Raw genomic sequence first — 13,513 nt, forward strand, 5'->3', positions numbered from 1 at the left:
ATTATTCAGTAATAATTACGAACATTTTAGCAGATGTCCTTTCAGAACTTATTTTCACGGATATTCTGTCATTGCTACCACTTAAAACCATTTTTGAAGTAAATCTTCAACCACAAATTAAATTGGTAACAGTGGTGAAGTAAATCTTCAACTACAAATTAAATTGGTAACAGTGGTGAAGTAAAATTGGACGCAGTGTGACAAAGGAATGAAATTGAGAAAGTAGAAACTTTCACCTTAAATATTTCTGTACCGTTTGAATGTTTTATGAGAAAGTTTTTGTTTGTAAACGCAGACGACCATCTGAGTATTTCGTAAATGAGTTTCTAGTATTTGTGACTCAACCCCTAAATGCAAAGAACAAACTAAATAAAGTCCTTAAACAGTGTCCCCCCAAAGCCAAGATCTGACTTTTGCATTCTCTGTTCTGTTTCATGCAATGACATGCTTTGTGTACACAATGAACATCGATTACTGCGATCTCTCTAGATATTTACACAGAAATGTGACAATAGTACATACTAGGCTGTACGTTCAAAGGAACTATGATGAAAATAAAAGGATGTATATGTATAATTTCTTAAAGATCAAAAATAAGAGTAAAAAAAAATAAGAGCAGTGTGGGTCAATTATACTTTTAGAGTGAAGGACTATTTATTATTTGGCCACTATTTATCAAGCATCTACCATATGCTTTGCATCGATTACTTCATTTAACCTTTATAACTATCTCCATAAAGTAGTTATTAACCTCTCTGGGCTGTAATCTGCAAAATGGGTTGAAGTAATTTCCCAAGTTCACAAAGGAAGTGACAGAAGCAAACTTCAAAGCCAGGACTGTCAGATCCCCAAATGAGGTGTTCCTAGACATTTACACGACCCAGCCCCTCTATTCTAGAAGCAGCCTGAACGTGGGAAAGCAAAGGAAAGAGCTGATTTAGCATCATAAATGGAGACCAATCATACACCCATAGAAATTTCCCTAGGGAAAAGTGATTGACCTCTGTAAGTAGATTCTCAATAATAATAACTGACCCTTGTTTCTACAAGCATAATTGATGTAAAGCTCCCTTGTGGTTTTGTTTTTCCAGGAGGGTGACGTTTTTTGTATCTTAAATTGAAAACACAGTTAAGCTGCAGACCATCCAAGTGACGGCTAACTTGGGTTAGCAAGTCTCTCTGATTTCTGAATCTTACACTGTACAGATTATACCTGCCCATTCTTTATGAACTGCACATCCACTGTCAACTTGCGTAAGAAATTTCCAAAAGAGTAATCCAGGTTCCGGCCATGATAAATGTTGCCTTTGGAGTCCTGAGCCACAATACTGGTGCAGAATCTGGGAAAAGGGAAAAATTCAACATAAGTGAACAAGAAAAAGGAAATGAGTTTTTCATTTTAAAAATAAGTCCTCGGGCTTCCCTGGTGGCGTAGTGGTTGAGAGTCCGCATGCCAATGCAGGGGACACGGGTTCGTGCCCCGGTCCGGGAAGGTCCCACATGCCGCGGAGCGGCTGGGCCCGTGAGCCATGGCCGCTGAGCCTGCGCGTCCGGAGCCTGTGCTCCTCAACGGGAGAGGCCACAACAGTGAGAGGCCCGCGTACCGCAAAAAAATAAATAAATTAAAAATAAGTCCTCAAAGTAAAACAGTTTTCTTCCTTAAAACAGACACATATGCTATATAATCCCTGTGGATCATAAGTCAAGATGAAAAAGACAACTGGACACAACAGCGTTCGTTCAGTATTACTAGACCTCTGCCCTCAGCACACAGGACATTGAAAACATACTGAATGCGAATTTCATCCTAAATCTAAATCTGAAACGGACTCATTCTGGGCTCAGCGAGTTCATTGAACTTTGCTTAGTCCTCTGCTTGGCAGTATGTAGCCTATTTAATACACCATTCAAGGTTGGCTCAAGCTCAACTCTCTCTTCTCTGGATTTCTCAGAGCAAACACCATGGCAGCTAACTATTTTGCTCCACAAATTGTTTCACTTTGTCTCCTTGGAAAAAGGGTGAACTATTTAGGAGCTTGCCACTTTTCCTGTCCCCCTTAAAGCTCCCTGCAGAGAGCTAATAAGAGAAAAGGATCTTTTAAGAACTCCCAGCCAGAGAGAGAGATTTTGAGGAAAAGACGAAGAGGTTTGTTAAGAGGTCTAAAGGTCCATATTCTCTGTGAATATGTAATGTTATGTAAAAAGTACTTGAATATACCATGTCCAATTCCGGGACAGGGGAAAGATATGTATACACACACACACACACACACACACACACACGAAATATCCTGAAGGATGGATAGTCATTTCTGAGTAACAGGATTGTGGTTAATTTTCTTTATACTTTTCTGTATTTACTAATTTTCTATGATTACATATTGTCTTTATAATTAAGAGAAAACAAATGTTACCTCCTTTTCTGTTTGTTTAAAAAAGGAAGCTTGGTCACGTTTTAATTTTTTCCAAGGTAAGAGTTCACGTCAAGAAGCAAACTGATCAAACACTGGAAGTAGCTAAAGCAAAGTCTGTAGACCCTCAAAGGTGATTTTTCAAAATTGGAGAGACAACAATCCTTTCATGTCATGCCCAAATGTTTTGGTGTGAGGTGGCCCACAGCACAGGGAACAACTAGGGAGCCAGGCTCTGCTTTGGGAGATGCACTGCACTGTGCTGGGGACATGTGCTTTTAGCAGCAACTCTGACCACTCACCATGCATCTGACTTTCAGCAAATTGTCCCCTCTGAGGCTTGGTTTCCACATCACAAAAGGCAATACAATCTCCAGTGCCTCATATCCAGTAGGCTCAATAAAACGTCGCTAGTCTTACTTAATCTGATTCAAAAAGCCTTATACCAGAAATGAGGACAAAACATTTCCTTTGTTAATGCTGGTGGAGTCTGATGGTGCTTTTTCTTGCCAGGCGATTCAGTATATACCTTAATATCAAATCCAAAAGTTAGAATGTTTTTTTACCAGAATTTTTGCTCTAGTTGATTTGAATACAGTGACTCCAACAAAGGAAGAGAAAAATGAAAATAAATTGATTTTGTCACTGAGAAAACCACACGTCAGAATAGGAAAAAGATGGGGTAGGAGACGAGGAATGGCAAAATTAACTTAGGTCAATTGAAGGGCCCTTTAATACATCTGTGTCTTAAAACATTTCCCTGAAGAGGAAGGCAGTCACAGTGCTTCTTAACCTACTCTACCTAGATGTTCTGGGAAGATGGCAGCAGGCAGTGAAGTTTCATTATCCACAGGAAAAAAAATTTTTTAAACATCTTTCGGCAGGGAGAAGCTATTAAGTATCTACAAGATGTTACTAATGAGTCTGGTCTGGTGGCAAAAAAGTAAGTCCTGAAGACAGAAACCAAGTCAAAGCTCTCTTAATTCCAGGACCTGTTACTGAGCCAACAGAGGCTCTCCCTGCACTTTGCCTGGGATCAACCACACACTCCGTATTGCTTTCCCCTGTGTGTGCCACAGCTGATCATGTCCACTCCGGGTACCATATACTGGCTTGCCCCTACTAGCCAGAACAGTGTAGCCTGTGACCCCAGCACTGGAGGCAACAGGCTGAGAAAGAGGAATCATGATCGCTAGCCATGATGAACATGGAAAGTTAAATGCAGTGTGACAAATGAATGCTGGGACAGCCTCTTGCATTATAAGGCTGGGCAGTCATTGGATTAACTTGAGTGGGATTATTCCAAGACCTTCCTGGGAAAGTACATGTCGAGCAGAGTTTCAAAAGTGGGATGCTACCTGGATTGGTGAAGGGAGAAAAGGGGACTTCAGGTAGAGGAACAGTTCAGTGTTGAGGTCAGAGAAGCTGCTTTCCTTCTCGAAGCTTATAATCTGCTGCTCAGTTTTACCCAGAGAAGCAAAGAGGAAGCACTGGAGGTTTCTGGGCAGCCCGGTCACCACCCTGCTTTTATTACACTGAAAACATGTCTCCTCCCCCTCAGATGTGGCAGGAATCCGGGTCAAGTCTCAAATTAATCCGCGCTAGCGCGGGGCACTCACGCTGTGGACTCGTAGGCCAGGTTAAGGAGGATGCAGTCGGCCAGGGTGAAGTTCAGAGCGTCGCACTGGCCGCGGATCTCGTCGGTGAAGGGCTGGGGCAGGAAGAGCTCCAGCTCCCAGACCGCCTTTCGGATCAAGGCGAGGACCCACTTGGGGACAGTATCCCTAGAAATGAAGAACCACGAGAGTGTCTGATCTGCTCAGAGGTTCGGAGGGGTGCGTGTGTGTGTACTGGGGGAGAGGGTACCTAAAGCTCTCTCATCCTTAGGGGTGAGTTCTAGGTGCCTCGCTTACCCAGAGAGCTCACAGTCCAGGTCCAGCCGGCATCACCCAAAACGCAGCGTCCCGAAGAGAAAAGAACACTCCGAGAGAGGGAAGTAGGGCGACGGAGAGTGGTCCCCAAAGGGGTGGGCCTGGGGGCCCATGAGGCCTGCTAGGGGTGCGGGGCTGCGTCCCCTACTCGGTAGCTGAGCAGCCAGCCGGGGCGACAGCCCGGGAGACAACCCGCGCGCCACCCTGATCCAGAATGGCTGGTGGACTGGCGTGCCACTGGAGACACCGAACTTGAAAGTCAAACCAGCTGTGCGGGATCATCCCCAGCCCCGGCGCTGCCTGGGGCACTAGCAAATGCCAGCTCTGGTCCCCGCCACCCCTGCACACGCCAGATGCCCGGGGTGAGCGGCATGGGGTGGAGGGCAAGGCTGTCCGAGAGGGAGGGGAGGATCACAAATCTCAGTCTGACGCACGTTGGGCAGCTAGCGTCCGGGCTTTGCCGCTCTCCGACCCCCGCCCGCTCCCCCTGTCCTGCACTCACCCGATGATACGCGCCATAGAGGCGCGCAAGAAGTCGCGGTCGAAGTGCTGCAGCACTGGCAGCCAGCGCAGCTCGGGGGCCGCGTCCAGGCTCACGTTGAAGAGCGGCGGGGCGGAGGACGAGGCGGCGGCCGACACCCCGGCCCCGGCCAGCAGCAGCAGAGCCAGCGCCATGCGCGCACTCGGACCGGCGGCTCTCATAACTCGGTCGGCCTCAATTGGACCGCTGCCCGCGCCCTGGGGAAGCGCTGGAGGACGAGGAGGAGGAGGCGGAGCCTGGGCGGAGCCGGGAGGGCTGGAGGCGGAGCCCGCGCGCCGCTTGGCCCGGCTAGTCACGCGGGACCCGGAATGGTGAGGGGAGCCGCCTCCCCAAGTCTAGTATCTGCGCTTCTCGCCCCAGTGGCTCCTTGCCGCGCCCCCGCCCCCGCCCCCGGCCAAGGGTGCCGCTCTGCTCCAGGTCCCCCGAGGGAGCTAAATGCGGCCGCTAGCTTCTGGCCTCCCAGTCTCCGCCCCATCCCACCCACGTGGTCGGAGAGAGCGTAATCTGCGGCCTGGAGGGCGTTTACGAAAATGGTTTTCAGCGGCCAAGAGGGAGCCAGCAGAGTCCTATTGCGGTAGGAAGGGCCTTCCCACCCCCGCCTCATTTGCTCTTAATTTAAGTTCTTCAAAGGTCTATCTGGATTTTATAAGGAGAAGGAGAGCTTTTTCAGTTCAGCAGTCCCACTTCTTTTCAGTTACTTTAAAAAAGCTAAAAAGGTAGCTAACATTTATGTGCAAAGTGTTTTGCCCACTCTGTCTCATTTGACCATCAAAACAAGCCAGAAGATTCGTTCTCCTGACTCATCCCTGTTTTCCTGATGAGGAGTGTTATGTAATTTGCCCGAGGTCACATCGCTGGTGAGCTAGCCTCAAAGCCAGACTATCAGAATCCAAATTCGACCTTCACAATCGTTAACCTGAAGCAGCCTCACCTTTTCGCGTTCCCAGTTTGGGAGACAAAAAGTGTTAGGCTCAGGAAAATCACCAGACTTAATAAGGGTGGAACATTCTTTAATGGTTAGCACGGTCGTCCGTAGGTAGAGTAAGTGTGTAGGGGAAACTTGGAAAGTTCGCTTTTTTCAGCCCCCTCCCCCAACTAGAATACACCATCACTACCTCTGGTTTTTTCCCATTTTTTAAATTGAAGTATAGTTGATTTATAGTGTGTTAATTTATGCTGTACAGCAAAGTGATTCTGTTATACAGTATACATATGCTTTTTTATATTCCTTTCCATTATGGTTTATCACAGGATATTGAATATAGTTCCCTGTGCTATACGGTAGGACCTTGTTGTTTATCCATCCTGTATATAATAGTTTGCATCTGCTAATCCCAAACTCCCGATCCATCCTTCCTGCACCCTCCTCCTCCTGGCAACCACAAATCTCTTCTCTAGTTCTGTTTCGTAGATAGGTTCATTTGTGTTATATTTTAGATTCCACTGACTTTTCCCATTTTTGTGGCTTACATGTCACTGGGCTAAAGTTTCAAGCCTCTGTTCCCATTTCTTCCTGGTCTTTCTGTAAAATTTAAGACCCAGGTGTTAATTTGCTCATTTGCAAAGCCTGAGTAACAGCAGTTGCAAGACCACCAAATAAGGAATACTCTGCGCCCTCCCAGATTCACCACACCCGTTTCCCTTCTTCCCCTATAAAATCTTGCCCAACCCTCGCCCAGGTGCGACTTCTCTGGCCCCTTTCTCTCGGACCAGTGAACCTCGCCCGGGAACGCTCCCTAATAAAGCTCACTTGAAGCTTTCCTGTTTCGCGGTGACATTTGTTAAGATCCGACCTTACAAATATAATTTCATATAATCTATTCCTCTGTTACTAAAAAGTTATACATATGTTATAGGACAGTTTAAAACAAAGATTAAAGGGAGATCTGGAATTACAAACTATGAGCCCTCTCCCTTCTGCTGCTTCTATGCTGTGCAGATTTCAGAGATACTGTACACTGATTTCATGGTTTATTTATGGAACTGAATCTACAGTTTAAAAAATACTTCTGTGGAGCGTGCAAGAAGGTAGATGATATATCAGAAACATGGGATATAATGTTTTTATAGCTGGCATCTCATTTTGTTCAGTTTAAAAGTAGTGTGAGGACTTCCCTGGTGGTCCAGTGGTTGAGTCTTCGTGCTCCCAATGCAGAGGGCCCGGGTTCAATCCCTGATCAGGGAGCTAGATCGTGCATGCCACAGCTAAGGCCCGGCACAGCCAAATAAATAAAATTTAAAAAAAAAAGTAGTATGGTAGTTTTAAAATAGATCTACATATTCTTCAATATGCTTCCCTGCCAGTGGTGGAGCCTAATTCCCCTCCCCTTGACTGTGGGTTACATTTAGTGACTTGCTTCTAACATGTAGAATATAGCCAAAGAAGTAACGGTGTCTGACTTCCAAGATTAGGTCACAAAAGACATTTTGGACTCCTTGCATTCTCTCCTGGATTGTTCACCCTGAAAGAAGCCAGCTGTCATGTTCTGAGGACACTAAAGAAGTCTTATGAAAAGGTCCCTAACTTGAGGAACTGAGACCTTCTACCAAGAGCTGGAGAGGAACTGAGGCTTCTTACTGACCGTCGTATGAATAAGCCGTTTGGGGAGTGGATTCTCTAGCCCCAGCTAAGCCACCTGAAATTCCTGACTCACAGAAACTGTGCAATGATGTTCATTGCTTTAAGCCGCTAAATTTTGTGGTGTTTTGTTATGCAGCAATAGATAACTAGTACAGATCTGGGTAATGCAAGTGGAGTGATACCAAATACCTAGAACCGTGGGTGTGGCTTTGGAACTGGGAAGCTAGAAGGAAGATAGTTTGGTGATTTCTTACAAAACTTAACATACGTTTACCATATGATTTAGCAATCATTCTCTTTGGTATTTACCCAAAGGAGTTGAAAACTCAGGCCCATACAAAAACTTGCACATGGATATTTATAGCAGGATTTTTAAATGGCAAAAAAAGTGAAAAAACCTAACTGCTCTTCGGTAGGGTAATGATAAATTGTGGATTTATGGATAAATAATGGAAAACTATTACAACAGTTAAAAGATAGAATCTTCATTTATCCAGAATCTAATGTTGAGTTATAGTCAGCAAAAGGATATATACAATGATACTATATATGTAAAATTTTAAGATACTCAATGATACTTTTATTACACACACACACACACACACACATACATATACATGCACAAATATAGTAAAAAAAAAAAAACTAAAGGAATAATAGGCATCAACTGCAAAATAGTAGATATCCCTGAGAAAGGGAGAAAATGGCTGAGTGGGGCTTCAGTTATACTCTTAACATTCTATTTCTTTAAAACAAACCAAAAAAGGTAAAAATTAATATTGAATAAATCTAGGAAATGGATATGTTTCATTATTTTCTATATGTTTAAAAATATCACAATTAAAATGGTAAAAGAAGAAGATTCAAGTATCCTTAAAGTAAGTTGTGAAGTATCATAATTCGTTCTTAGTTTTCATGTCATCCTTTTATACTTCCTCTCCCGTAACACTTTCCACAATTAGGTTCCCACGTCGTCTTAATTTTCCTTTACCCCTTAGCCAAATTTCCTCTTAAAGCACTCCTGGATCTGATCTTACTATCTAAGTAATAGGAATACTAGGTATACCAAAATTGGATCTTGCTGTAAGAATGGGACTAGAGGTGTTTTATATTTAAAAAAAAAAAAGGGCCATTGGCACTCCTGATCCTCAGGCCTTCAGATTTGGACTGAATTACACCACTGGCTTCCCCAGTTCTCCACCTTGCAGACAGCTGATTGCAGGATTTCTCGGCCTCTATAATCTCCTGAACCAATTCCTATGATAAAATCTCCTCATATACATAGGATATATGAGATATATATATCTCCTATTGGTTCTGTTTCTCTGGAGAACCTTAATACATGCTTAATACATAGAGAAAAGAAAACCCAGTCAGCTATATTCACACCACACTATTTTCATATTGCATATTATACTTACAAAATTGTAAGTTGTAAGAAGCACCATTATTTTATGTATCTTAAAGAGAAACTTGCTGACATTTAAACTACAACACAATGCTTTCTTATTAGAATTTTAAAATGTGTATGTATTGAAAGAATTCTAAGTCTTTTGTCACAGACATTTAAAAATAAAATACCTGCTCTTGTACATGTTTGAGGAACCGAAACAAATTGGTTAACATATTGCACAAGCTTCTTTGCATTCAAAATCAGACTCTTGTGAGTCTGACTTGGCTGGCATCCTAGATGCCTGTGTTTTTCCATAGCACACTTGTGTCATTAAGAACCTTGGTGTTGCAGCATTTCTTGAGTTCTCCACTCAAAAGGGGACTTCTGGGCTTCCCTGGTGGTGCAGTGGTTGAGAGTCCGCCTGCCGATGCAGGGGACACCGGTTCGTGCCCCGGTCCGGGAAGATCCCACATGCCGCGGAGCGGCTGGGCCCGTGAGCCATGGCCGCTGAGCCTGCGCGTCCGGAGCCTGTGCTCCTCAACGGGAGAGGCCACAACAGTGAGAGGCCCGCGTATTGCAAAAAAAAAAAAAAAAAAGAGGACTTCTGAGGTGTTGGTAATATTGTTTCTTTATCTGGTTGCTGATAACCAGGGATGTATTATTCAACTTGTGAAAATTCATTGAGCTTAAGTACACTTAACGATACTTGCACTTTTCTTCATGTATGTATTATACATCAATAAAGAACTGAAAATTTTAGAAAAATGTTCCACTGTTTTTCTTCTGGAATTTTCTTACCAGCTACTGACTCTCCTTCTGCAAGTTTTGATGCTGGTCCTTGCTTGACCTAAGCAAATGTCAACTTAAGATTTTCAGACCAAGTTCATGAATGCGCATGAATGTACAATTATGTCAAGACTGTCATTTGGCTGCAAAAAATTTTAAGACACATCCCAATTTCATGAATTAAAAATGTGAAAAATGTTTGTCTTAAAATCACGTTACACTGATACTTTGCTTTTGAAAATAATGGCATAGTATTTTTCACATTGCTGTAGTGTTCACACCTTATTATTATTATTTTTTTGGCATTTCAAAACTGGCTTTATTTTATGTATTTATTTATTTATTTTTTAAACTGGCTTTAAATACTCATCAGGGTGCCATGCAAAGGGTCTGGGGTGAGAGCTTGTTACATATGAATGGGGGCTGGGGTGCCTGAGAGAGAAGGGACCCATCCATCAGGGCAGCTAGGGTGCTCCACCCCAAACCTGGGATAAGGTAACAGAGTAGAGGCCCTCTCTGGAGGGTCCCAGGACCAACTGGGAGCCAGCCCTCCCTTTGAGGTAGATCATCAGGGAAGGAGCCGAGGAGGAGCTCCCACGGTGGTGGTACAGGAGGTCACTTCCTCAGTGGTATTGCTGATAGCTGGGGTAGCCTGGGGCCGGGGTACCCTCCTTAGGGGGCAGCTGGCTGGGGTCCTCCAGGAATGGGGGTGCAGTGCGGAACTGCTGCAAGTGAGGAGGATGCCAACATCCTCGATGAGGGCCAACAGAATGCCTCCCATTATTGCCGAGCCCACCATGGCCAATGGGCCACTGCAGGCAGCCAGCACAGCCCCGGTCAATGCTCCACTGGTGATGGAGTTCTGGGGATCTTCCTTGCCCCGCAGCCGCACCAGACCGCAGTCGATGGTGGAGAACAGGCTCCCCCGCACCGCGAAGCTACCTCCAATCTGAGGGGCTTGGATCCTCACAGCGTTGACACCGCCTCTCATTCAGTGCCGAATTCCGACAGGGGCATTGCGGAAGCCCTTAATGGCCTGGAAGACTCCACCGCCGATTACACCCATAGTGAAGGCTCCACCGCAGTCATCCACAACTCACCATGGGCAAGGCTCCCAAGCGTACTCCTCCATGGCACCCTATATCTTATTTTTAAAATAACTCTATCAAAGTGCTTAATGGCTGGATATTCCATCCGAAGTTGCTTAACTAGTCCCATATTTTGATATATTTTCTTGCACCCATTTTTGCCGCTATAAATTATGTTGCAATGGATATATCCCCACACTTAGCTTGTGGTAGACATTGCTGGTTGCCTACCCCAAATCTACTGAATACCTCCCTCTCTTCATTGTGAACAGAAGCCCAGTTCTGTTGGGGTTGTTACAGTCCATTTAAGCTGAGGGGGTGAACAATCCTGTTTCCTGCTTTCACGGCTTCCACTGTTGGTAGCGTAGCCATATAACCCAATTCTGGCTAATGAGACTTAAGGGAAGGCTGCTGCAGGGATCCTGGTAAAGCTTTTTGCTTTCCTAGTAAAAGGGATACATGTGACAATGCCCCTTCTTGTTGCCTTAAACTTAGAAGAAATGTCTATGAAGGTAAGGTATTATCAGCTCCATGGTACAGACAAGGAGACCTGGGCACAGAAATGCTGAGTAACTTGCCTGTGGTCATACAGCTGTCAGTCGGCATTCAAATCTTAGTGTGTGGCTCCAACACACTAAGAATGACAAAGCAGAAAAGGAGCCCAAGATCTCGAAGGCATCACTGAGCAGCTGAACCCAGGCCAGCAACTGTTTACCTCCAGACTCCAATGTGAGACTCCAATGTGGTTAGACTATTTTTATTTATTGGCTGCATCAGGGCTTAGTTGCAGCACCTGGGATCTTCTTTGAGTCATGCGGGATCTTTCATTGCAGCGAGTGGTCTCTTTGTTGTGGCACGCGGGCTTCTTTCTAGTTGTGGCCTGCAGGTTTTTCTCTCTCTAGTTGTGGCGTGCAGGTTCCAGGGCATGTGAACTCTGTAGTTTGCGGCACGAGGGCTCTCTAGTCGAGGTGCGCGAGCTCAGGAGTTGTGGCGCAAGGCCTTAGCTGCCCTGCGGCACGTGGGAACCTAGTTCCCCGACCAGGGATCGAACCTCTGCATTGGAAGGCGGATTCTTTACCACTGGACCGCCAGGGAAGCCCCAGACTATTTTTAGATATACTCTGTTAACTTGCAGCAGAAACAGACCCAAACACATCTTTTGAGCTGCCATATTTTGGACCATTCTCTTTGATTAGACTCTCATAAAGTGTGTTTGAGTCAAATATTATGACTATTTTTAAAGGCTCTTGGTACACAGCACTAATTATTTTCCCTAAGAATTGTACTAACTCAGCACTCTCTTAGCACTGGGTATTGCTGACTAGAGTCAGAGGGTGTCAAACTAAGGATGACTAGCACCATCAATAAACCAGTGGAAGAAGGTGAGACTATAACCCCTCTGGAGTATTTTCAAATCAATCCTTGCCTTGCTTTTAAGGTGCATTCCTCTTGTGGTTTAAAAAAAAAAATTCATGAGTCTTAAGATACATTATCCCTCAGCCTCAAATAAGTTATTTTGTTTCTTACACAATAACACAAATCAAAACACAGGTACTGTAAAAGACTGAGAAAACAAACTAGAAAGAAAAAAAACCCTCACATGTGATCTCAATACCAAAGAAAATCACTTTACTATTTGGTGGCTTTCTTCTTGGGCTTTTATTATTCCCCATTTTCTTACAAGTGTAATTGGATTACACTATAAGTATTTTTATATTTTGTTCTTTTATAATAAGCATTTCCTATTGTAAATATTTTAATGGTTGCATAATATTCCATCATATGGATAAATCATAGTTTATTCAACCATTTCTGGATTAACAAAACAACAAAAACAGAATCTGCAGAAGGAAGTAAAGTTACCACCTCAGGTATGTGCTATATACAAATATATGGTATTTAAATAGTACAGAATTAGCTATGCTCTCAGTTTTTTTTTGTTTTTTGTTTTTTTTTGCGGTACGCGGGCCTCTCTCACTGTTGTGGCCTCTCCCATTGCGGAGCACAGGCTCCGGATGCGCAGGCTCAGCGGCCATGGCTCACAGGCCCAGCCGCTCCCCGGCATGTGGGATCCTCCCGGACCGGGGCACGAACCCGTGTCCCCTGCATCGGCAGGCGGACTCTCAACCACTGCGCCACCAGGGAAGCCCGAAAATTTATATTAATCATAAGCTTCAAAAAATTACACCAACTTTTAAACCCTTTATGATTCAGGAATTCATCTCCTACTGCTGCCCTGTTCATTGTTAAGTACCAGTGAGTTAGCAAACAGGCATTTCACTGATGCCCCTAGCCCTGTGCTGTGCCTTTTTTATACAGTCATTTTGTAAGTCTATTTCCTTCATTGGATTAAAAGTTTCTATATGGCAGGAACATTGTGTTTGCAACACACACAGCTTCTAGCAGAGCGCTTTGCACACGGTGAGCATTCAATAGACATTTTTATATTTCAAACTAGTTCCCCCTAAATGGATAAGGGGTAAAACAAGTATTTGTAGCAATGGCAATTGTTGTTTCAAGTATATTAAGCAAAAAAACAAGAACAAAAAAACCTTGATATCTTTTTTTTTTTTTTTTTGCGGTACACGGACCTCTCACTGTTGGGGCCTCTCCCGTTGTGGAGCACATACCCCGAACGAGCAGGCTCAGCGGCCATGGCTCACGGGCCTAGCTGTTCTGCGGCATGTGGGATCCTCCCGGACCGGGGCACGAACCCGTGTCCCCCACGTCGGCAGGCGGACTCTCAACCACTGTGCCACCAGGGAAGCCCTAGATATCTAAT

At 44.5% G+C, this 13,513-nt stretch overlaps 1 protein-coding gene and 1 pseudogene across 11 annotated transcripts in view; both read right to left on the minus strand.

Moving 5' to 3' along the window:
• The window catches only part of NAAA (N-acylethanolamine acid amidase), a 30,125-nt gene extending 24,895 nt beyond the window's left edge, over window positions 1–5,230 (minus strand). For 5 of the 11 annotated variants that reach the window (XR_012332045.1, XR_012332043.1, XR_012332044.1 and 2 more), the window contains exons 1-3: window positions 4,845–5,228; window positions 4,031–4,195; window positions 1,214–1,340 (exon numbers count right to left, since the gene is read on the minus strand). Coding sequence is in view for 6 of the 11 variants with exons in the window: in XM_073805358.1 (XP_073661459.1) it covers window positions 1,214–1,340; window positions 4,031–4,195; window positions 4,845–5,044 (492 nt within the window). In the remaining 5 variants the exon portion in view is untranslated. Of the gene's footprint in view, window positions 1–1,213; window positions 1,341–4,030; window positions 4,196–4,844 lie in introns of all 11 variants that reach the window. The other 6 variants (XM_019932741.3, XM_019932739.3, XM_019932738.3 and 3 more) reach the window with 4 other exon arrangements.
• A 4,407-nt stretch (window positions 5,231–9,637) lies between these two features.
• Window positions 9,638–13,497, minus strand: LOC141278799 (mitochondrial import inner membrane translocase subunit Tim17-B pseudogene; annotated as a pseudogene).
• Between the last annotated feature and the right edge of the window lie 16 nt (window positions 13,498–13,513).

Source organism: Tursiops truncatus, chromosome 5 (genome assembly GCF_011762595.2).
Source record: "Tursiops truncatus isolate mTurTru1 chromosome 5, mTurTru1.mat.Y, whole genome shotgun sequence".
In the NCBI taxonomy this organism is placed as follows: Eukaryota; Metazoa; Chordata; class Mammalia; order Artiodactyla; family Delphinidae; genus Tursiops; species Tursiops truncatus.